The following is a 20,532-nucleotide window of genomic DNA, read 5'->3' as shown; positions in this document are numbered from 1 at the left end:
TTGTATGGGTCTCTTTAAGTTCATCTTATTCGGAACTCTCTGAACCTCCTTGTTCTGAGTGTCTGTTTTCTTCCCCAGGTCACAGAAGCTTCCAGCCATTATCTCTTCACATAATATCTCTTCCCCTTTCGTCTCTTCTCTTTCTGGGACCCCAAAAATGTGAATGCTAATCCTTTTGATGTTGTCCCATAAATCCTTTAAGCTTCATTTTTTAAAAAGGCTCACTGTTTGCAGCTGATATTATATAGAGAAAACCCTAGAATCGGTAAATAAAAAACCTATTAGGGCTAATACACGAATTCAGTAAAGTTGGAGGATATAAAATGAATACACTAAAAACAGTTGTGTTTCTATTCACTAATAATGAAATGTCAGAAAGAAAAATTAAGAAAACAACCCCATTTACAACTGCATCAAAAAGAATAAAATACCTAGTAATAAATATAACCAAGGAGGTAAAGGACCTGTATATTGAAAAGTCTAGGACATTAATGAGAGAAATGGAAGAAGACACAAATAAGTGAAAAGAAGCTCTGTGTTCATGGGTTGAGAGAACCAATACTGTTAAAATTTCCATACTATTCAAACTACTTTACAGAGTCAGTGCAATCCCTATCAGAATTCCAATGGCATGTTTCACAGAATTAGAACAAACACTTGTAAAATGTGTGTGGAACCAAGAAAACCCTAAGTATTGAAAGCAATCTTGAGGAAGAGTGAAGCTGGAGGCAATGTGCCTCATGATTTCAAACTCTATTACAAAGCTGTAGTGATCAAAACAGTATGGGATTGGCATCAAAACAGACATATAAGTCAGTGGAACAAAATAAAGACTCCAGAAATAAACCCACACCTGTATGGTCACTTAATGTAGGACAGAGGAGCCAAGAATGTACAATGGGAAAAGGAGAGGCTCTTTTATAAGTGGTGTTGGGAAAACTGGAGCCCTTACACCATACACAAAAATTAATGAAATGGAGTAAAGATTTCAACCTAAATCTTGAGACCATAAAACCCCTAAAAGAAAACATGGGTGACTAGCTCCTTGACATAGGTCTCAGTGATGATTTTTTGAATCCAACACCAAAAGCAAAGGCAACAGAAGCAAAAATAAACAAGTGAGACTACATCACAGTAAAAGCTTCTGCACAGCAAAGGAAGCTATCACCAAAATGAAAAGGCAGCCTACTGAATGGGAGAAAATATCTGCAAATCATATATTCACTAAGGGGTTAATATCTAAAGTACATACAGAACTCATACCACTCAGTAGCAAAAGAACAAACAATCTCATTTTAAAATGGGCAAATCTGAATAGACACTTTCCCAAAGAAGACATACAGGTGGCCAACAGGCACATGAAAAGATGCTCAGCATCACTCTTCTTCAGGGAACTGCACATCACAACCACAATGAGCTGTCACCTCACAATGGTTAGGATGGCTATTGTCAAAACCAAACCCAACAAAGAAAAAAACACCAGGAACTAACAAGGGTTGATGGGGATGTGGAGGAAAGGGAACCGTTGTGCACTGTTGGTAGCAACATGAGTTGATGCAGCCACTGTGAAAAACACTATAGAGGTTCCTCAAAAAGTTGAAAATAGAACTATCATGTGATACATCGATTCTGCTTGTAAGCATTTGTCTAAAAGAAACAAAAACACTAACTCAGAAAGATATCTGCACCCCCATGTTCATTGCAGCGTGATTTACAATAGCCAAGATATGGAAGCAACCCAAGTGTTACATGGATGAAGAAATTTTCGTATGTAGATATGTATGTATGTGTGTGTTTTTATAACGTACACACACATATACACACATATTTGTGTGTGTGCACACGAGATGAAATATTTTTCAGCCATAAAAAAATAAATAAACCTTGCCTTTGGACAACATAAAGGACCCTGGGGGCTTTATGCTAAGTGAAATAAATCAGACAAAGACAAATACTGGATGATGGCCCTTATTTGAGGAATCTAAAAATGAAAACAAAATTTGAAAAGCTCATAGATATAGAGAATAGGTAGGTGGTTGCCAGAGGCAGGGAGTGGAAAAATAGGTGAACTGCATTTTTTGTTGTTTTTTACTTTGTTTTTAAAATTTGTGTTTCATGTGTGCATGTGAAATATACGCAGGCATAAACGTGTGTACATGTGTGCTGCATGCATCCATCGACGTGTTCCTAATTGGGAATTAACCTGTAGATTGAGATAGTCTTTATGTCTCATATGAAAGAGGAAATTCTGGTAGTTCTCCAGATTCTTCCAGGTTCTTTGAAATCACAGTCTCACAGCACAGCTGCTGGATGTGCTGGGAAGTAGGGCCCTACGGAAGGGCTGTTGGGGTTTAGGCTCCAGCCTGAGGCAGTCCCAAGTCTGACTCCGCATTTGACGGCTGACTTGCTGTTTGCCTTGACCAAGTTATTTCATATCTCTGTCTCCCTCCCGCCTCCCCTCTCCTCCTTCCCATCTAGCTCAGGGTGGTCCTGAGAACTGATGGATTAATGTGCATATAGGGAGCCTCCAGCCCTGCTCAGCCCAGGAGCAGTGAGAGCTCAGAGCTCGGGCAAGAGTTCCTCAGATCCCCACTCCACTTAACAAGTACAGCAGTGAGCTCCAGATCTAGCTTTGTCCTGGTGGTAAAAGCTGGTTTAGACGGAACCAACACCTGACCTCTGTCGTCTCTACCCTTGCAGAGACGTCACGCCGTAGAGAGGTTTTTGCAGTTTTACCATGATGTCACCATCTTAAAAAATCACAGACGTTCCAAAGTTCTTCAGCACGGTTAAGTCACCATTTCTCGAACCCCTCTGTGTCTTCCCCGTCTGCCTTACACAGCGCATATACTGCGACAGTGCTGGGCATGGCAGAATTTCCTCCCTAGAGAGGTGGGGAGCCTCTCCAGCTCAGGGGGTGGGGGGCGAGGGGGTGCCTCACTGTCAGAGAAGCTCCCTCTCCGTTTGGAGGATGGTGTGTGTCCAGTTGGTGGCGGTTCTTTTGAAAATTATTTTCGCCCCTTCCCTTTTTTGAGGGAAATTCGGAAAGCAACAGTGCTTTTGGTATCTCACAGTCTGCTGGCCAGCAGGACACGGGTTACATTCTGCCTGCATCACGCCTGCCTCGTCCTGGAGCAGGAGGGAGATTCCTCTTCTTTGCTGGCTGGGAGGTGTTGGTTTTCTTCCTTGGCGCACGGCTTTTTTGTGAATTCACTCCTTCCCTCCCTTCTCCTGCTCCCTTTCAATGTGTTACAGGGAGTAAGCTTAGAACATGTGCCATCACAGCCACTCTTTCTGGAGTCAGGATGGGTCTCACAATGAGATGCTAACAGTCACTCTGTGAAACCTGTTTCAGGTTAAAAAAATGGCCCAGTTTATTGAATCTCATGTGGAAAGGTGATTAACTCATCCCTGGTGATGGCCAGGGCTGAACAGGCTTCAACATGAGTTCTCCTCCGTGTGAGAAGCCGGCCGAGCCACCCTGCCCCAGGTGCTCTGTCTTCCAGCCGTGGCCTGGCTCAGTACTGGCGGTTTCTGGTCCGAACCCTGCCCTTGACCACGATGACGGCAGAGAGATCTGGAGGGCTCCCCCTGACTTCGTGGGTGATGGAACTTGAGAGACGTGGTTGTTGGGGGCTTGTGCTTGTGGCCCAGCCTCATCTGTCACTGTGACGTGATAGGGCTTGTCACAGGGGTGGTGTCCGCTGCTGTCAGGGGCCTGCACAGCTGCCTCCGCATCACCTCCACAGACTTCGGAGGGTGGCTCTGCCCCTCAGTTGTGTCTGCCTCTTCGTTTCCACGAGCCACAGCTGGACACCGAGGTGATGCATCCCACATCATCCCATTCGGGGGAGGGCGCGGGTCCTCTCGGCCGTGTGCGGTGACCGGGGCACGGGGACTCCGTTCTGGGCCCCATGTGTATGTGGGGGAGGGGCAGAGGGAGGGCCAGCTGCTCCCTCACCAGGGGGCAGGATAAAGGCAGAGGCTTGGCACTGGGAAGGCTGGCACCCTCCGGCACGCATAGTCAGCTCCCGTGAGAGTGGAGGCGCGGGATGAAAACCAGCGCGAGTCAGGAGCGGCCTTTGTGTCACGGAACCCTCCTCATACACCCGAGAAGCAGTGGCGTGGTGCCCTTCGCTGCGTGTGACGTGATACTGCACACACGGATGTGACCGAAATCACACAAATTCTCAGAAACCGCTGGATTCCAGTCCCGCCCCCAGGAGGGAGGAAGGGAACTCTCACAGTACCCCCTTTCATTAGATTCCTTTGCTGTGCGTGTGTTTAATTGAAGCCTAGTTGATTTGCAGGATTGTGTTAGTTTCAGATGTGCGGCCGGGTGATTCAGTTATGCATAAATATATCTATATCTGTACATATGTATCTATATATATTTTGTCTTTTCCATTATAGTTTATTACAAGCTATTGGATATAGTGCTCTGTGCTCTACCCCAAGACTCGGTTGTTTATTTTATAGATTTCACTTGCCTTAGCAGGGCTAAACAGGAGTTCCCGTCGTGGCGCAGTGGTTAACGAATCCGACTAGGAACCATGAGGTTGTGGGTTCAATCCCTGACCTTGCTCAGTGGGTTAATGATCCGGTGTTGCCGTGAGCTGTGGTGTAGGTCACAGACGTGACTCAGATCCCGAGTTGTTGTGGCTGTGGTGTAGGCTGGCAGCTACAGCTCCGATTAGACCCCTAGTCTGGGAACCTCCATATGCCGCGGGAGCGGCCCAAGAAATGGCAACAACAACAACGACAACAAAAAGACAAAAAGACAAAAAAAATAATAATAATAAGCAGGGCTAAACAGACCCCAGCAACTTACCCCGTTACCTTCATGTGGAACTTGAGGCAGGACGTTGTTGTTCACGTGGTGCAAATGAACCTGTCTACAGAACAGGAACAGACTCACAGACATGGAGAGCAGACTCGTGGTTGCGGAGGGGAAGGGGAGGGAGGGGGATGGATGGGGAGCTTAGGGGTAGCAGGTGCAAATTATCACACAAGAATGGATAAGCAGTGAGGTCCTGCTGTACAGCACAGGAAACTGTGTCCAGTCTCTTGGGATAGACGGTGATGGGAGATAACATGAGAAAATGCATGTGTGTCTGGGTAGGACTGGGGCCCTTTGCTGTACAGCAGAAATTGACAGAACATTGTAAATCAACTCTTTAATTTTTAAAAATGTTTAGAGATATTGTTGTTCTGCAGTAAAATGAGATTCATGGGCAAAAGAAAAAATCAAGCAAGGGGATTTGGAAGGTTTTCTTCAAAGAAATATGCAGCGTGTTAAGTCAGACGTACCACCACGAGCCTGGATCTGTTTCCAAAACGCTTGATTTTTGCTGTCTCCCTGGGACGGGCCCTCGGCCCCCAGGGTGACTGGTGTCAGACATCCGGAGCCCCGCGGGGCTTCAAGCTCCCTCCAAAGACAGATGAGTTGAACTCAAATGATGGACTCACTACTGCTCTTTCTCCCCGCCTCGAGGAAGGTACCCTGTGAATGCCAGAGGCTGAAGCTGATCAAATTCCTACATTCCTCTGACCATGTGGACAGTTCAGGACAGTACAGACCAGAGAAGCTTTCTCAGACCAGCCAGGGCTGTGTGACAGTGGCGATGCAGCCACCGTGTAATTCACACGCTCTTAGGAGACTCCTTGTAAACATTCGTGCAGTGCATGCGCTCGCTCGTCATAGACAAAGGAGGTGGAAACCTGCCCCAACCCTGACTCTGAGATGCCCTCAAATCTAGTGAGACCTTAGGGGATTGGAAAAGAGACAGGTTGGTTCTCAGGCCCTTCCTGAGGTTACTGCCACCATGGGGGACCCACCACATGCAGACCTTTCAGCTCTGGCACTGGATGTGCCAGTCTCCTGTCGTGACAGGGAAGCAGAGCTGAGAAGCCGCAGTGACCATGGATTCACCTTCAGCCCTCGAGGGCGTGGTGGCCGCCCACCCTGGCTTCTGGGGCAGTTTTGACTGGGGGCTGGGGCCATGTGCGTTGTTTTCTCCGTACTTGAACTTCTCAGACCCTCGGATGTATCCCCGACTCCCAGTCTTGTGCTTTAGGTATCTTGTGTTGGGTGAATGGTCCCTGGCAACACCTGTCGCTTCCTCTGTTGGCGGGAACCATCATTCATTAGGAACATGACTTCGTGTCTCTTTTTCATTCCTTCACATGCCTTGTTCTGTCCCATTTCAGGACCGTCCACTCGAGTCCTGGTTAGCATTGGGGTCCCTTCAGGGTTGAACTGGAGAGTTCCCGTTGTGGCTCAGTGGGCTAGGAACCTGACTAGTGTCCATGAGGATGCAGTTTTGATCCCTGGCCCCACTCAGTGGGTTAAGGATCTGGTGTTGCCACAAGCTGCTGCACCATAGGTTGCAGATGCAGCTGGGATCTGGTGTGGCTGAGGTGCAGGCAAGCAGTTGCAGCTCCAATTGGACCCCTAGCCTGGGAACTTCCAGATGCTGTGGGTGTGGCCATTACAAAAAAAAAAAAAAAAGGAACAAGAACATCACTTCAGCTGAGATGCCCTCCTCACGTGCCCTTCCTTGGGGTGTCTCTTCTGATGTGTCTCTTCAGAGTGTGGCAAACGGCCTGTGTGTGTCTCTCTGCCCTTACGTTACATGCTCTGTGGTGACGAGAACCCTTTTCCACCTGTCCTCCCCCCGCACCCCCCACCCCCGCAACAGAGCCTCTGGTTGGAGCAGAAATAAGTGAGGGCATGAGCAGCCTTAGCAGCCTTCTGGGTCCAGGCTCTGCTACCGTTGCCTGTTAACAGGGAAAGAATCCCTCTAGGAGAACCCCCCCGCTCCTGTAGAGCAACTCCCCTGCTCCTCCCAGCCCGCCTCCCGGAGTCCTGGGAGCAGGAGATTTTGAGGAAGTGAAACATTAGGAGAATGACTTCCCCAAACCAGTTTTCGTTGTTGCTCTTGACATTTACATCCTGTTTCTGATCAGGAATCTGAAGCTCGGATGAACTGCTGCTGATAATGAGCCGTTCCTCGTGCAGCCCTGATTGAACCCCCCTTCCAAGGGCACGGTGCTTTCCGCACATCTCCCAAATCATCTGCAGAAGCACCTGCCATCGGGTGACCCCCACTCGGAGTCCACCGGGCCCGCCAGCCCACATTTCTGGGAGGCAGACCTTCCCCCTCCCCGGGACCCAGGAAAGACCGAAACGAAGTCCAAGTCCGCAGCCGCCAGAGCTGTTTTATTACCACCACTGTCATGTCCCTGAGCCTCCCAGGGCCCATCCTAAAGCTCTGTAGACAGGGTCGTGGGAGCACATGAGAAGACGAGGAGGACCTTAACCCAAGGGGGTGTGGCTGGCGCCTCCGAGTGTCGGTCTGGCGCCTGCTCATAATTATTTGACCCGATTCATCGCTGTGGGCGCGTAAGGCCAGATCCCCTGTTGAGCACTCTGGGAGGAAGCCGTGTGGATTAGGGGAAGAGGCACTGGATCCAGAGGTGGGAGCCGCGGTTTCTGATCCCACCGCTGTCGTGAACCAGCTTTGTGTCCTTAGTGAGGTCGCAGATCCCCATCCGGCCTGTAAGTGGAGAGCACAGGGCTCTTGGCCGCTTTAGAGTCAAAGGCCTCTGTCCATTCGGCTCCCAGATTTCCTCCTCCAGACCTCCAGGCACGTCCCAGGTGGACGTGGGCGCTGAGGGCCGTCTCTCTGATGCTGGTCACCGTCTTTTCGGCTTTATGTGTATGCGTGTGTCCTGTGGACACACACACACATGCATGTGCACAGATGGACGGACGGATGGATGGATGGATGCAGGACGCTGCCCCATGGTGGGTCGGCAGCTTCTGAGGGGAGAGGCCCATTCATTTCATCCTCGGGTCCTGTACTTGGTGTTGGTCTCGTCTCTCCTCTGTCCCGTGACTCTCATCTGAGTCTTTTCAGCTCATTGACCTGTAACAAGTCCTGCCCGCCTGGAAACCCTCCACCTCCATCCCCCAACCCTGTCCTCGCTCAAACCTCCCGCCTTTTTGCCATTTAAACCCAATCTTCTCAAAATAGTCGTCTGCATTTATCATACCTGTCACCTTGCCTGTGACTCCCCTACTGCCTGCAAGCTGGCATTCTGGCCCTTGCCATCCCACAGAAACTGTCTTGATAAACTCCCCCCAAAAACTTCTGGCTTGCCAAGCCCAGGAAGGACACGAGGGTGTGTTTGTCGCGGCGTCTGGCAGCCCTGGCCCCAACCACCGCCTTGTTCTTCAAACTCCCCCAGCGTGGTTCCCATGGGGCCAGCTGTTCTGCCCCCGCTTCTCCCATGGCCCTTAGCTCTGTCCCTCACAGCCACCTCCTGGCTCTTCCCCATGGCCCTGCCCTGTGTCCCTGGCTCTCTGCCCTCCCCTCTGCACAGTCCCAGCCCTGCCTGCAGTTTCTGCCACCGCCCAGCACTGTTCCGAACACTTGAGCCCCATGGGTCCAATTCCACGCCACACTCGGCGTGTCTGACCTTACCTGTCAGTTTCTATTCACTCCCCCCACACACACACACTGCTTGCTCATGCTTTCCTTATTTAGGTGGGGACCCCACTTCATATTTAGTTCTCCAGGCCTGGCGTCCTGCCTCCCCATGGCCCCCACCACCGGCCAGTTACCTCTGAGGTTTGGAGCCTCCCTGGTTTCCATGGCTGTTTCGCAGCAGCCTCTTAACCATCCCCCCCACACACACACACGCCTCCTGTGCCTCTTATACAACCTGTCCTCCACTCTGGAGCCCAGTGGCTTCAGGGGATGCACATGGGGTCTCGGTGCTTGCTGCTTGAATTCTAAGCCTGATCCTTGACTTTGAGACCAAATTGCAGTCCCTTAGAGCACAGGGGCACCCTCTGAGGCCTGGACGCCGGCTGCCTTGGCAGCCTCTCCTTGGGCCTTCCCCTCCACTGCAGCCTCCATCCACAAGCAACTGGCCCTTGCTCATGTCTGCATGGGCGAGTCCCCTGAGTTCAGGTGCCACCCCCTTCCTCTGCTGGGAAGTCAGCCAGACTTTGGGACTTGAAGTGGGTGAGCCCTTTGCTGCCAGGCTCCCCTGAGCTCCCACGGCTTTTTTGCAAAGACACGTCCACTCCCTGACCCCTAAACGTGGCATCCTCATTCTAGTTTCTTCTCCCCCGATTGAATGTCCTAACGAGAGGTGTGGGGTCTCCTCATGTTCCCATTCCTCAGAGCCTGTGTTCTGTGCATGAGAGCATCTTGCCTTTGAGAACACACAGAGCAGCTCTGAGTTGTTGAGCCTCCCGTCCCCGGTTCTGCCCCCTCTCACCTCGTCCTCTTGTGTTTGGGAGACCCTGGCAGGCGTTGGGCGCACATGGTCTCAGCCGCCCGGTAATCATTTCCCATCATTGACACGCCAGAGCCAAGCACTGCTTCCGTGTCATTTCAGTGAGCTAAAGCCCAGAGCTGTGGCTGGCAAGTGAGGGAAGGCCACGGGGGAAATGAGAGGTTCAGAGAGGACAGGCCCCATTATGATAAAAGCATTTGCACAGCCAGTGGCTCCATCTACCCTGTGGCTGCGATGCGCCTTGGGGGTGAGATGAAATACGAAGCACGAGAACCTGTGACCGTGGTTTGAAGAATTTCTTTTAATTGGAAATGGTGGAAGCTTTCTGTGCTTGGAGTCAACTCTGCAGATGGTACACAGAGAGGAAAGGGGTCGGCACCCTGCAAAGCGCCATGGAGCAGCCAGCTCTGCCGTGAGGCAGGATGTTGGGACCCCTTTGTCTTGGGTTCTTTCTCCTCCTCCATAAGCACCGAACGTGATGGGGAGCCCTGCCCCGCCCTCTGCCCTCCCCTCTTTGCCCCACCTCCTTCGCTCCTTTCTTCCACTCTTTCAGTGGCTCCGCATTCCTATTCCTATCATGTCCTTTCACAAAAATTACATAATGGCACCATAATCAATCGACTGCTAGACCTTCCAATTTCCAGGGCCTAAGAACCATCCATGCAGCAGACCGAGAATAACCAGAAGAAACCCCACCTGTGTTGACATCCAGAATAATACAAAAGAACACTAGTCTTGTTTTTCCCCCCATGCCCAGTGTGTTAAGCACATCACATGCCTTCTCTCGGGTCGTTCTCATGGCCCTTCTGTGCAGGCGTCACCTCCATTTCACAGATGAGACCGAAGCTCAGGGAAGTGAAGACACTTGCCCAGGGCCACGTAGCTGTAATGAGTGGCAGAAGCAGAATTACCCCTAAGATCAGGCAGAAGGTGGGGTGGTCAAACCAAGGTTTGAACTCGAGTCTGACTGCAAAGCCCACGTGCTGAGGGACATGTCAGCGGTGCCCCGGGACTGAAAGCTTCCTGCTGGGGAACATCAAACACATGGCTGCGTTTTAATGTGTTTCCTTCGGATGGACGGGGGCGTCTTGTCATTATTTATGCACTCCTGGAACCCTGTCCCTGGTAAAATTGCATAGTGGGGATTTCCAAGACGGTGAAGCAGTGGTTCACTCTGCCTTTACTTTCTCGCTTTTGTATTTTCAGATGCATCATCCCATTCAGATGAAACCTGCAGACAGTGAAAAATCAAACGGTAGGTGGTGACCCACGGTCTCCTTTAACGTCTGTCTCTTTAAGTGAAAAAGTCAGATGGGGTGGGAGGAGCTGGCCTTTGGTCTGTGGCAAAGGCAGAGAGAATTGCTCTGGGAAACGCCCACCGCGGGTGGTACCTCTGGAGACACGCAGACGTTGCTCTCCTGCCTCCCTCCCGTGTGTGTCTCCGATGTGAAGGTCTGTGGCAGTGTTACCAGAAACGGTGTTCCGTGTCCCGCTGTTGGGGACTTGTGCTGGGTGCCACCCTGTGGCCTTTGGCCTTGTTGACCACGTGATGGGGAGGAAGGACCTGGGACTGTGCCCAGAAGCCGGGGCGAAGGGCGTGGCCTGCCAAGACCGAGGCTTCTCCCCCGCCCGCTTTCCTTTGCCCCTCCCTGGCTTGGGGACCTGCTCACTGCTCTTTTCTCTAAGCTGCACCGATGCCTTAGCGTCCAGGCCCATTCCGAACTCAGTCTGCTGATGAAATGAACATACACTCGGTGCAACAGAAGCCGCACGTGACCGCGGGACAGGGGGGGTGGTCGCCTCGCGAGACCCCAGCGGGTTGATCATCCTCACGTTTCTCTCCCAAGTTTTTGCTTCTACACACACACACCTTCTGTCCCTATTCTGTTCTCTGGATGTGCTGAGAGGTACGTGGAAGGACTCGTCTCCCTTCTCACGCCTCGGCCCTGCCCCGTCCCGCGAGACTGACCTGGGCAGCGAGGTTTCCCTCCGCAGGCAGCTCTGCGCCTCATTAATCAGGCATCAGGTCAGAAGCCGCCCCCCCAGAGGTCTGCGCATCACTCGTGCAAACGCCGCCGCGGCCCGGCCCCTCTCGCAAGGTCTTGTCTTTGCTGGTTGTGGTGGCTCCCGGTTTCTGGCCCCGAGAAAGTTTTGAAGGAAATTCCACGTCCTAGGGGGGTGCTGGCAGTGCTTCTCTGCGAGTGCGGTTCCCTTTTTCCTACAGTACTTTATCACAGACGTGCCCCTTCATGGCAGGTCTAAAATCCACCCCAGCTTTGTTGTGGCATCTTGGTCCAGTCACCTCTTCCCTTTGGTTGACAATTATTCATCAGTTACTTAGTGTGTGTCAGGCACATTGCCAGGGGCTGAGGCTGCAGAGCTGACTTGTAGAAAGAAGAAAAGAATGCAAAAGACACTGTCTCTTACCTCCTGAAACTTACGTCCATTGTCAGCAGTTTCAGTATCTTTTTTTTTTTTTTTTGTCTTTTTAGGGCCAAGCCCGAGGCACATGGAGGTTCCCAGGCTAGGGGTCCAATTGGAGCTGTGGCTTCGCCCTCCGCCACAGCCACAGAAACACAGGATCCAAGCTTCGTCTGTGACCTACACTACAGCTCACGGCAACACTGGATCCTTAACCCACTGAGCGAGGCCAGGGATGGAATCTGGGTCCTCATGGATGCTAGTCAGGTTCATTTCCGCTGAGCCACGATGGGAACTCCCGGTTTCAGTATCTAACAGTCACTTAAAGACTGGACTTGGATCTCCTTGTTTGTAAAAGACAAATCATGCTAACTGGCCCTTATAGGTGAGGGCTTTTTTCCAGATCCCGTAAGATATTTGTAACCGTGCTTTGTCAGTGCTGGAGCACTTCCCCAAGACGTTATTTGGTGTTACCACCCAGATTCTTCCCTGGCTGTTAGGGGTCCGCGCTGGGTGTGTCTGTCCAGCCACACGGCCGTGTGGCCACGCTGACCTGCCCCAAGCGTGCAGGTTTACGGTCTGTTCTGGTGCCCCTGGGAGAGAGGAGGGGAGCATCTGGTTTCGGGGGGACGAAGTCCATCAGTGAAGGGCACCTTGGACCGTCCGGCCTGAGAGCTTCTCCCTGCCCTTTGGCCTCGGCCTTCTCTAAACCGAGTCGGAACACGGGCTGTGGGATGAAAGTCTGCGAACGGGGATTTGTCTGCACCTCAGGCCGTGGTCATAAAAACGTGACAGGTGAGAGAACCAGACCAACCACATTGACTTAAAAACACCCAGGTGGTTGCACTGAGAGAGGATTTCTTCACTTGCAGTTTCTCCTGTGCAGGCAGGAACCCCGAGCGTCCTCGGGGCAGTCCCCAGGAGGGCACAGAATGGCCCGCCACCCTCTCTGTCCATGATCCACACTGTCCACTCTAGAAGCCCAGCAATGGAATAAAACTGCCAGGGGCACACCCGTTTTTGCACAGTCTCAAAAGCCAATCAGGAGCAGGCCCTGGTTTGTTGAGTAAGATGAGCAATACCTAAAAATGCCACTTTTCAGGAAGGACCTTCAGGTCGCAGGTTGAAAAGGATGTCGAGGCGCCCAGACTGGACCCCTGACCTGCCCTTAGTGACTGTGGCCTCGTCGCAGTCCTTACCTCAGCCAGCCTCCAGGTCTCCAGCTCTAAGAGGGGCTGCAGTAGTTGAGTCTGAAGCCTCCCTGCAACGCCCACCTCACAGAGTCATCTCGGAGCGCAGCTAACGTCTATAGCAGAGCATGACACCTGACTCATGGCGGAGTCCCTCCGCCACATGGGTGGTGTAATCTGGACCAGCAGAAGCAGCTGTTTGGGGGCATCCAGAGAGCTGGGATCTTCATGCCAAAGCCTAGATCTGCACACACAGAGGAAAACCCCCACACCCCCTTTCTGGGCCAGTTTTCAGATTGACCTTCATTTTCTGAATTTCCATTATTTAAAAAAAAAAAAAGTCAGGGTACCTATCATGGCTCAGGTGGTTAATGAGAACCCGACCAGTATCCATGGAGGATGCAGGTTCAATCCCTGGCCTTGCTCAGTGGGTTAAGGGTCCGGCATTGCCATGAGCTGTAGTGTAGGTCGAAGATGCAGCTCAGATCCCACATTGCTGTGGCTGTGGTGCAGGCCAGCAGCTGCAGCTCTGATTCCACCCCTAGCCTGGAATCCGCCGTATGCCACAGGTGCGGCCCTAAAAAGCCAAAAAAAAAAAAAAGAAAGAAAGTCAATATTGTAAATGGACCAAAAAGCTGCTTTTCTAGAGCTCTTCTTTACGGGGGCTCAGATGGAAACCCCCATTTCCCCCCCCCCGCCCCCGGCATAGCCAGTGCAGACTTCAGGTTCTCTTTGGACCTGCCTTGAAGAATCAGGAGAAAGGTATCATTTTTCTAAAGCCAGAGATAAAAGCTTGCAAGCCTTTTCTGATTTCATATGGCATTTTTGACAGGTAAGCACAGTTGCTGCAGCTCGGAGCGAGCACCAAGATTTCTTTGGCTCAGATGCTCGAAATAGCTCCTATGGCTGTGAAAGAAGTGTAACGAGCTCTAATTGCACTTTTTTTTTTTTGAGTTTGCTGACATTTATGGATGGCACAAAGGACTCATCACAGTTCCACTCTCTTCGTTATCAGGATGTTCCGATTTCTCCAGCTTTGTATTTGCTGAGCAAGAGAAGGGCCACTGAGCACAGATTGATTAGTGACGGACAGATCAGTCCCAGAAAAGCTGTCACCCTTTTATGCTTTTGTCCACCCAGAGATTCTAACCAAAGAACCTCTGTGGCAAGCCTCAAAGTGTCTGTCTGTCCTTCAACCTGCTGTGCACCTCAGTGTTTCACTGAACAGGCCTCTGAAATCTCCACGGCTGCCTGGAACCTGCCCTTCCAGCTGGCCCCAGTTGCAGCTCCAGCTTCTAGCGCCTTTAGGCAGACCCAGAGCATTTTACTTTGTGTTCTTGTGCCACGAAGAACCCCCCCCCCCCCCGCCCAGAAAGATCCTCCCCTGGATTAGCAATAAAATGTCAGGAAGAACCCCCTAAATGTATCCCCAGATTTCCACAGCATCCGCCTTGTGGGGTCCTTTTCTTGTTGCACCTGGTTGAGTGGATGGCTGAGGAGGGGCCTTTGAGGAGGGCGGATTATTTCAGGGACCAGCCACACTTAGGCACACAGGGTCACTGCTTTTCCTTCTCTCTGCCATCAGAGGGCCTCTTTGCCAGCATTTAACCCTCCATCACGGGGCAGAAAAAGCAACCTGCCGTCCATGCTTGCCAGTTAAATACCGTGGCCAGATCCGAGGTTGGTCCAGCAGTGGGTGATGAGAAATCATGGTGGTTGCCTTGGGCGCTGTGCTCGGGTCTCGGGGCCTGGAGCCAGAGGTCACTGTTAGGTCACACTCCTGACTTCAGGGATTACTTTTGACTCTGCAGACAGAGCTTAAGGGTCATCCTGCTTTGCCTCACAGCTTGTCAGGGGTCCTGAGAGCCTGGGACCCAGAAATGCCATTTGAGCCGCCATCTCTTTCCTCGAGGCCTCTGATCCCCCTGCTGGATGCGCTTCGAGTTCCAAGCCCACAAGAGTCAGGAGGACGGGGACCCCCTGGGCACCGGGGAGAAGGCCCATAACGAAGGGCGTCACAGGGCATCCCCCAGCCCCTTTCTGATGTCCTGGAAGATGAAGAAATAATTTGAAAATTCAAAGTAGAGAGACAGGCGGCTTTGGAGGCAGTCATTAACTGCCATATGTTAGCGCTAACACCTTGGCAAGTTGTTAATTAATTCGGGCCGCCCCGAATCCAGGTGTGACTTTGGCAGATCGAACCCCAGAGTGTTAGCACAGACTTACAATGAGGGGGCTTTTTTAAGTGAAGTTTCTAGTCCCCGAACTTGGAAAAAGTCCCCACTTGCATTTCATATTAACCCCTTCTCATTTATACCCTGGAAGGGGAGCTGGCCGTGGTCACTGGTGTGAAACACCTTTCAGTTCTGCTACTGTTTTTAGTGGCAGCGACCCCATCTGAGCAACACCTGCTAGTTGAAAGTATTTCTCCTCATGCATTTGCCTTCCCTGATTATCCTAAAGGAAAATAGACTTTAGAGGTCAAGGGCCTTATCTCTCTATCTATCTATCTATGTATAGTTCTCTTAAAGCACTTAGCAGAATATCTTAAATGTGGTCAGTTTATTGAAGCATCAGGCATTCTTGTGGACTGAAAAAATCGGATACTTCACTGCCTGTGAATACTTAGGAAAAGCCCTTCAGAAAATTCATCAAACGTTGATGAAAACGTTAAGCGAATTCAAGATAATGATGTTTATTTAAAGAGTTGACAAAGCTGTTTAGTGATCCTTAGACTGGGCATCCGAGGATTCAGTTTTAGGATAAATTTCCCCTGGAAGAGGGAGAAGACGCACGGGAGAGGGACGCCGGATGTCTGCAATTATTCGCATTTTGCCGCAGAGGCAAACAAGGCCCAACTGTTCAAACCACAGCACTTCCATGGCTGGCAGAGTATGGCCAGCACGAGGGTACCTTTATCCGAGCACACAGGTGCCGACACACGGAAGGAAGTTTGCACTTTGAGTAGCATCTGGTACATAGATTTTCTTTTTAGCTAGTGTAATTGCAAAAAGTGACAGTCAACGGTTAGCTTCCTTCTCCCTGCCTTTCTGAGTTACCCCTCGCCATCCCTAGGAAGTCAGGATTTCTTCGTCAGTGGTTTCCTTTTTTTTTTCCCCAATATTCATCTTAGAGGGAAAAAATCATCTTTGAGCTTCCTCAGGGGCTGCACCTCTAATTTCCAAAAGCAACCTGCAGAAGCTTAGACCCTGAGAATTGTTTTCGCTGGACGCTGTAGTAGGTTTGCAGGGAAACCAAGGACCCACCGGGACTTTGATCATTTGCTTTGGGTTGAAGGAATGAAAACCCAGCTCTTCGGGATAAGAAGAGATACCGCAGGGGGTTTTTTTTTGTTGTTGGTTGGTTGGTTTTTTTAAACTCTCATCAGGATCTCAGGCGCCACTTCCTTGGGGTAGGGGTCCCAGAGGGGAGGGGGTCGGGGGTCAGGGGGTCAGGGTGGGGGACCAGAGCTGCAACGAGACACTTCTGCTCCCTCCTCCCTCCCATTTCCAACTGCCCCACCCATTCTTCCGGGTTCAAGGGCATGCCCCCTCTCGGGTCCTTCCCTGTTGCAGAGTCTGTCGGCCCCATGGAGATAGAGCACGTTTCCCTGGGGATGTGATGCTTCCGACCCTTGGCCCCTCATGCCGACACGGCTCTCGACCTGCACGCTTTCACCAGCTCCCAGCGGGTCATTGGTCATTCACTTAACACTGACGGGAGAGAGATTTCTTCCTCGTGAAAATCTTCACCTGCATACAGCAAGCCCATCCTCAGCAGCCTCCGGGAGTCAGAGCCAGTGACAGCCCCGCCCACGTCTCCTTGATGAGGCTCAACGCAGGCAGGAGCCCTGGACCACCTGTGACCTTGCTCATGCCTCGAGCCCCTCTGCGCAGATGAAGCAGAAGATGGGCTGCAGTCGATTGCCTTCCTCCGCTCGCCCCCAGAGACGGTCGCCATGCACGCCCCTGACTCTGCACCATGGCCGGTTCATACATGATGCCCCCATCCCACTCCCAGTCCTTCCAGACCCTGCCATGCTTCTTACCGTCCAGCCTCACCTCCCTGTCTCCCATTAAGGCTCGCTCACACACTGGCCCACAACTCATCGTTCCCGAGGATCGCAGGACTGTGGTTTTCTACCCGAATTCCTCAGAGCCCTGGTCTCTCTCCCTTGTCTTGGGAGCCGCCACCAGGGTGGAGAGAGAAGCTGGCTAGAAAGGGGGGTTGCTGTTGTGGCTCAGTGGGTTAAGAACCTGACTAGTATCCCTGAGGATGTGGGTTTGATCCCCAGTCTTGCTCAGTGTGTTGAGAATCCAACATTGGGAGTTCCCGTTGTGGCGCAGTGGTTAACAAACCTGACTAGGAACCATGAGGTTGCAGGTTGGATCCCTGGCCTTGCTCAGTGGGTTAAGGATTCGGCATTGCTGTGAGCTGTGATGTAGGTCGCAGACGTGGCTCGGATCCCGTGTTGCTCTGGCACTCTGGCGTAGGCCAGGGCTGCAGCTCCGATTAGACCCCTAGCCTGGGAACCTCCATATGCCGCAGGAGCGGCCCTGGAAAAGGCCAAAAGACAAAAAAGAAAAGAATCCAGCATTGCTGTGAGCTGTGGTATAGGTCACAGATGCGGCTTGGATCCTGTGTTGCTGTGAGCTGTGGTGCAGGCAGGCAGCTGCAGCTCTGATTCAACCCCTAGCCTGGATATTTCCATATGCCACAAGTGTGGCCCTAAAAAGGAAAAAAAAAAAAAGAAAAAGAAAAGGATCCTAGAAGTTCCCATTGTGCTCAACAGTAACGAACCCAACTAGTATCCATGAAAATGGGGGTTCCATCCCTGTCCTCACTCGTGGGTTAAAGATCCTGAGTTGTCGAGAGCTGTGGTATAGGTCGAAGACGTGGCTCAGATCCCACATGGCTGTGGCTGTGGTGTAGGCTGGCAGCTGCAGCTCCAATTTGACCCCTAGCCTGGGAACCTCCATATGCCACAGGTGTAGCCCTAAAAAAGAAACAAAAAAAGGGGAAGGGATCCTGAACTCCAGAACCCCAGCCCCAGCCCGACCCCCAGGTGTTTAAGCCAACTGAAGCATGTAGCCGGGCTGCCTTCTCTCCATCACATAAGGAAGCAAGAAAAGGACAGAGAAGAAGAGAAGGGATCAAGTTTAAACCTTCATTTGATGGATGAGAAGCATGAGGTCCGCAGAGGTCAATGGGTCCTCCAGAGTCACACATCACCTCCCAGCTCTCCCTGGAATAAGGACGACAGTCTCCCAGTCACAGCACTGGGCTCGCCGGAACAAAGTAGATTGAATGGGACCCTGGGCTGGAGAAAGGTCCCCGATCCTGGTCCAGGTTAAGCCACCTCCTTGCTGAAGGACCCTTGGCAGCTTCTTCCCCTCCTTGGCCTCGGGCATCTCTTTAGCATTAGACAGAACATCTTGCAAATCTCATTTGTCCAGTCTGGGATTCTGCGACGAGGGGCTCTCAGCCTCTCGGCACTTCCCTGTCCAATATTGTAGTCATACGTGGCTTTTAATTTTTAAACTAGTTAAAATTAGATCTCCTGAAAAATGTACCTCCTCAGTCGCACCCCCACCCTCCAGGTGCTCAGGAGGCACACGCAGCTCTGACTGCTCGGATGGACATGGCAGACCACACCTGTCCTTTGCTGCCTCGTTCTGCTGGACAGCACTGCCACAGAGTCTGTTCCATTACCGAACTTCTGTTCCAGCTCCAGGGATTCTGGCCTAGGACCCAGAGCGGCTGGCCCTAGCAAGTCCAGGACACGTTTTGTTAGTTAAATGAAAATGAGACACTGACTGAACAAGGATGGAATAAGAGAAACAGAAAAGCCGATTAAATAGCAATGACAGGGTTATAATACAGATACAGAAGGAAGGCTTAACCGCACGTGACATAGGACAGAGCTGGTCCTTTAAAAACTAGGACTTTCCGAAGTGCTGCTATAGCCAGCCAGCTTTTTTTTTTATTATTATTATTATTCTAAGAAATGGACTGAAATCTAACGGGAAATAAGCCAGACTTTGCCCCAAGGGCCTCTAGGATAGTCTGTTGTGCTTTTGCCCACAAAAGGCTGTAGACAGTGTCTCGACATCCGCAATAATCGTGTCTTTGAGGCTGAGCCTGGGCGGGTTATCCTGAGTACCAGCAAGTCTCTTTGGGGGGAAAGTCTCCCAGGTGACGAGAGAGGAACCTTCCCCGAGCGTTACCCGCCGTCCGCATCCAAGCTTTGAATTTGCACATCCTGCCCTGACACCCCGGTGTGCCCCGTCCGTCAGGAATCTTACTTCCAAGGGGGCAGAAGAGTATTGTGTTTTTCTTCTTTGTCTTGTGGGGCTTCTTTTTTTTTTTTTTTGGTCACGGGTCTCACGCTGAGATTGGGGCCACCCTGATGTGCTTCTCCCGTGGCTGCAGTCCCACTGGCTTGACTAGAGGGTCCTCTGTCTTTAATGTGCAGACCCCCTGTGCTGTCCTGGCCAAGGCTGTGTGGCCTGTGCTCAGACAGAAGGCCATTTGCCAGCTCTCTGGAGAAATGAGAGTCCCACCTGAATCCATGGGGACGAAGCCTTGAAATCAAGGCAGGAGAATATTTCCTTCCATCAAAGCCTTAGTTAAAGTGTTGCTAGAGTTCCTTGGTGGCGCAGAAAGTTAAGGATGCAGCGTTACCACTGCAGTGGTGAGGGTCACTGCTCTGGTGTGGGTTTGAGCCCCCTGCCCCGGGACTTCCACATGCCACTCGAGTGGCAAAAAAAAAAAGAAAGTGTTGCTTCCTATTCGACTGCATCTGTTCCTGTGTTTTCCCTCTCCCGAGCTTTCTCCTTCCCTGTCCCTCAAGTTAAAAGAACATCTACTGTGGAGTTCCCTCTGTGGCGCAGCGAGTTAAGGATCCAGCATTGTCTCTGCAGCGGCTCTGGTTGCTGCTGAGGTGCAGGTTCAATTCCCAGCCTGGTGCACTGGGTGAAGGATCTGGTGTTGCCGAAGCTATGGCACAGGTCACAGCCGAGGCTCAGATTTAATCCTGGGCCTGGGCACTTCCATATGCTGCCAGTGCAGTCAAAAAAAAAAAGAAAGAAAACTGAAAACCTGAATCTCAGAATCTCTGCGGAACAGTAGCATTTAGCGATTAAGCGGAAATTGACCTGTGGGTAAACACGTAACTGTTCCTTTCCAAATGGGGGGAAAGGACTTTAAAAAATAAAACAGTGTTCCTGTCCTAGGAAGATGCTTTCTTAGTAAACAGATAAAGAGCAGACGGGCTGCAGGGGGGGGGCCGGCGGCAGAATCGCGACGGTCCCGGGCAGAGGAAGGTGGCCCGGGTCTCTGAAGTGGCAGCCTGGGGATCCGGCTGAGCGCAGTGACGAAGCCTTGATTCCAAGGAAGAAGGTGAAATGGCCTTCGCTCACGCCTGATTTCTGTCTCCTAGCCGTGGAAGACAGAAAACTGTTCATAGGAATGGTTTCGAAGAAATGCAACGAGAATGATATCCGGGTGATGTTTTCTCCGTTTGGCCAGATCGAGGAGTGCCGGATTCTCCGGGGGCCTGACGGGCTGAGTCGAGGTGAGTGTGCCGTCCGGCAGGTCTCCTCCTCTC

General features: G+C 51.5%; 1 protein-coding gene across 11 annotated transcripts in view; it reads left to right on the top strand.

Annotated features, from left to right (window-relative positions):
- The window catches only part of CELF2 (CUGBP Elav-like family member 2), a 549,068-nt gene that overhangs the window by 452,513 nt on the left and 76,023 nt on the right, over nucleotides 1-20,532 (top strand). For 10 of the 11 annotated variants that reach the window (XM_047755098.1, XM_047755100.1, XM_047755102.1 and 7 more), the window contains 2 exons: nucleotides 10,519-10,567; nucleotides 20,365-20,499. In XM_047755098.1, the coding sequence (XP_047611054.1) occupies nucleotides 10,519-10,567; nucleotides 20,365-20,499 (184 nt within the window). Of the gene's footprint in view, nucleotides 1-10,518; nucleotides 10,568-20,364; nucleotides 20,500-20,532 lie in introns of those variants that run through there. The other variant, XM_047755107.1, reaches the window with a different exon arrangement.

This window comes from Phacochoerus africanus, chromosome 12 (assembly GCF_016906955.1).
Source record: "Phacochoerus africanus isolate WHEZ1 chromosome 12, ROS_Pafr_v1, whole genome shotgun sequence".
Lineage (NCBI taxonomy): Eukaryota > Metazoa > Chordata > Mammalia > Artiodactyla > Suidae > Phacochoerus > Phacochoerus africanus.
The sequence above is the reverse complement of the archived record's forward strand: the minus strand, read 5'-3'. Positions and strand labels throughout refer to the sequence as shown.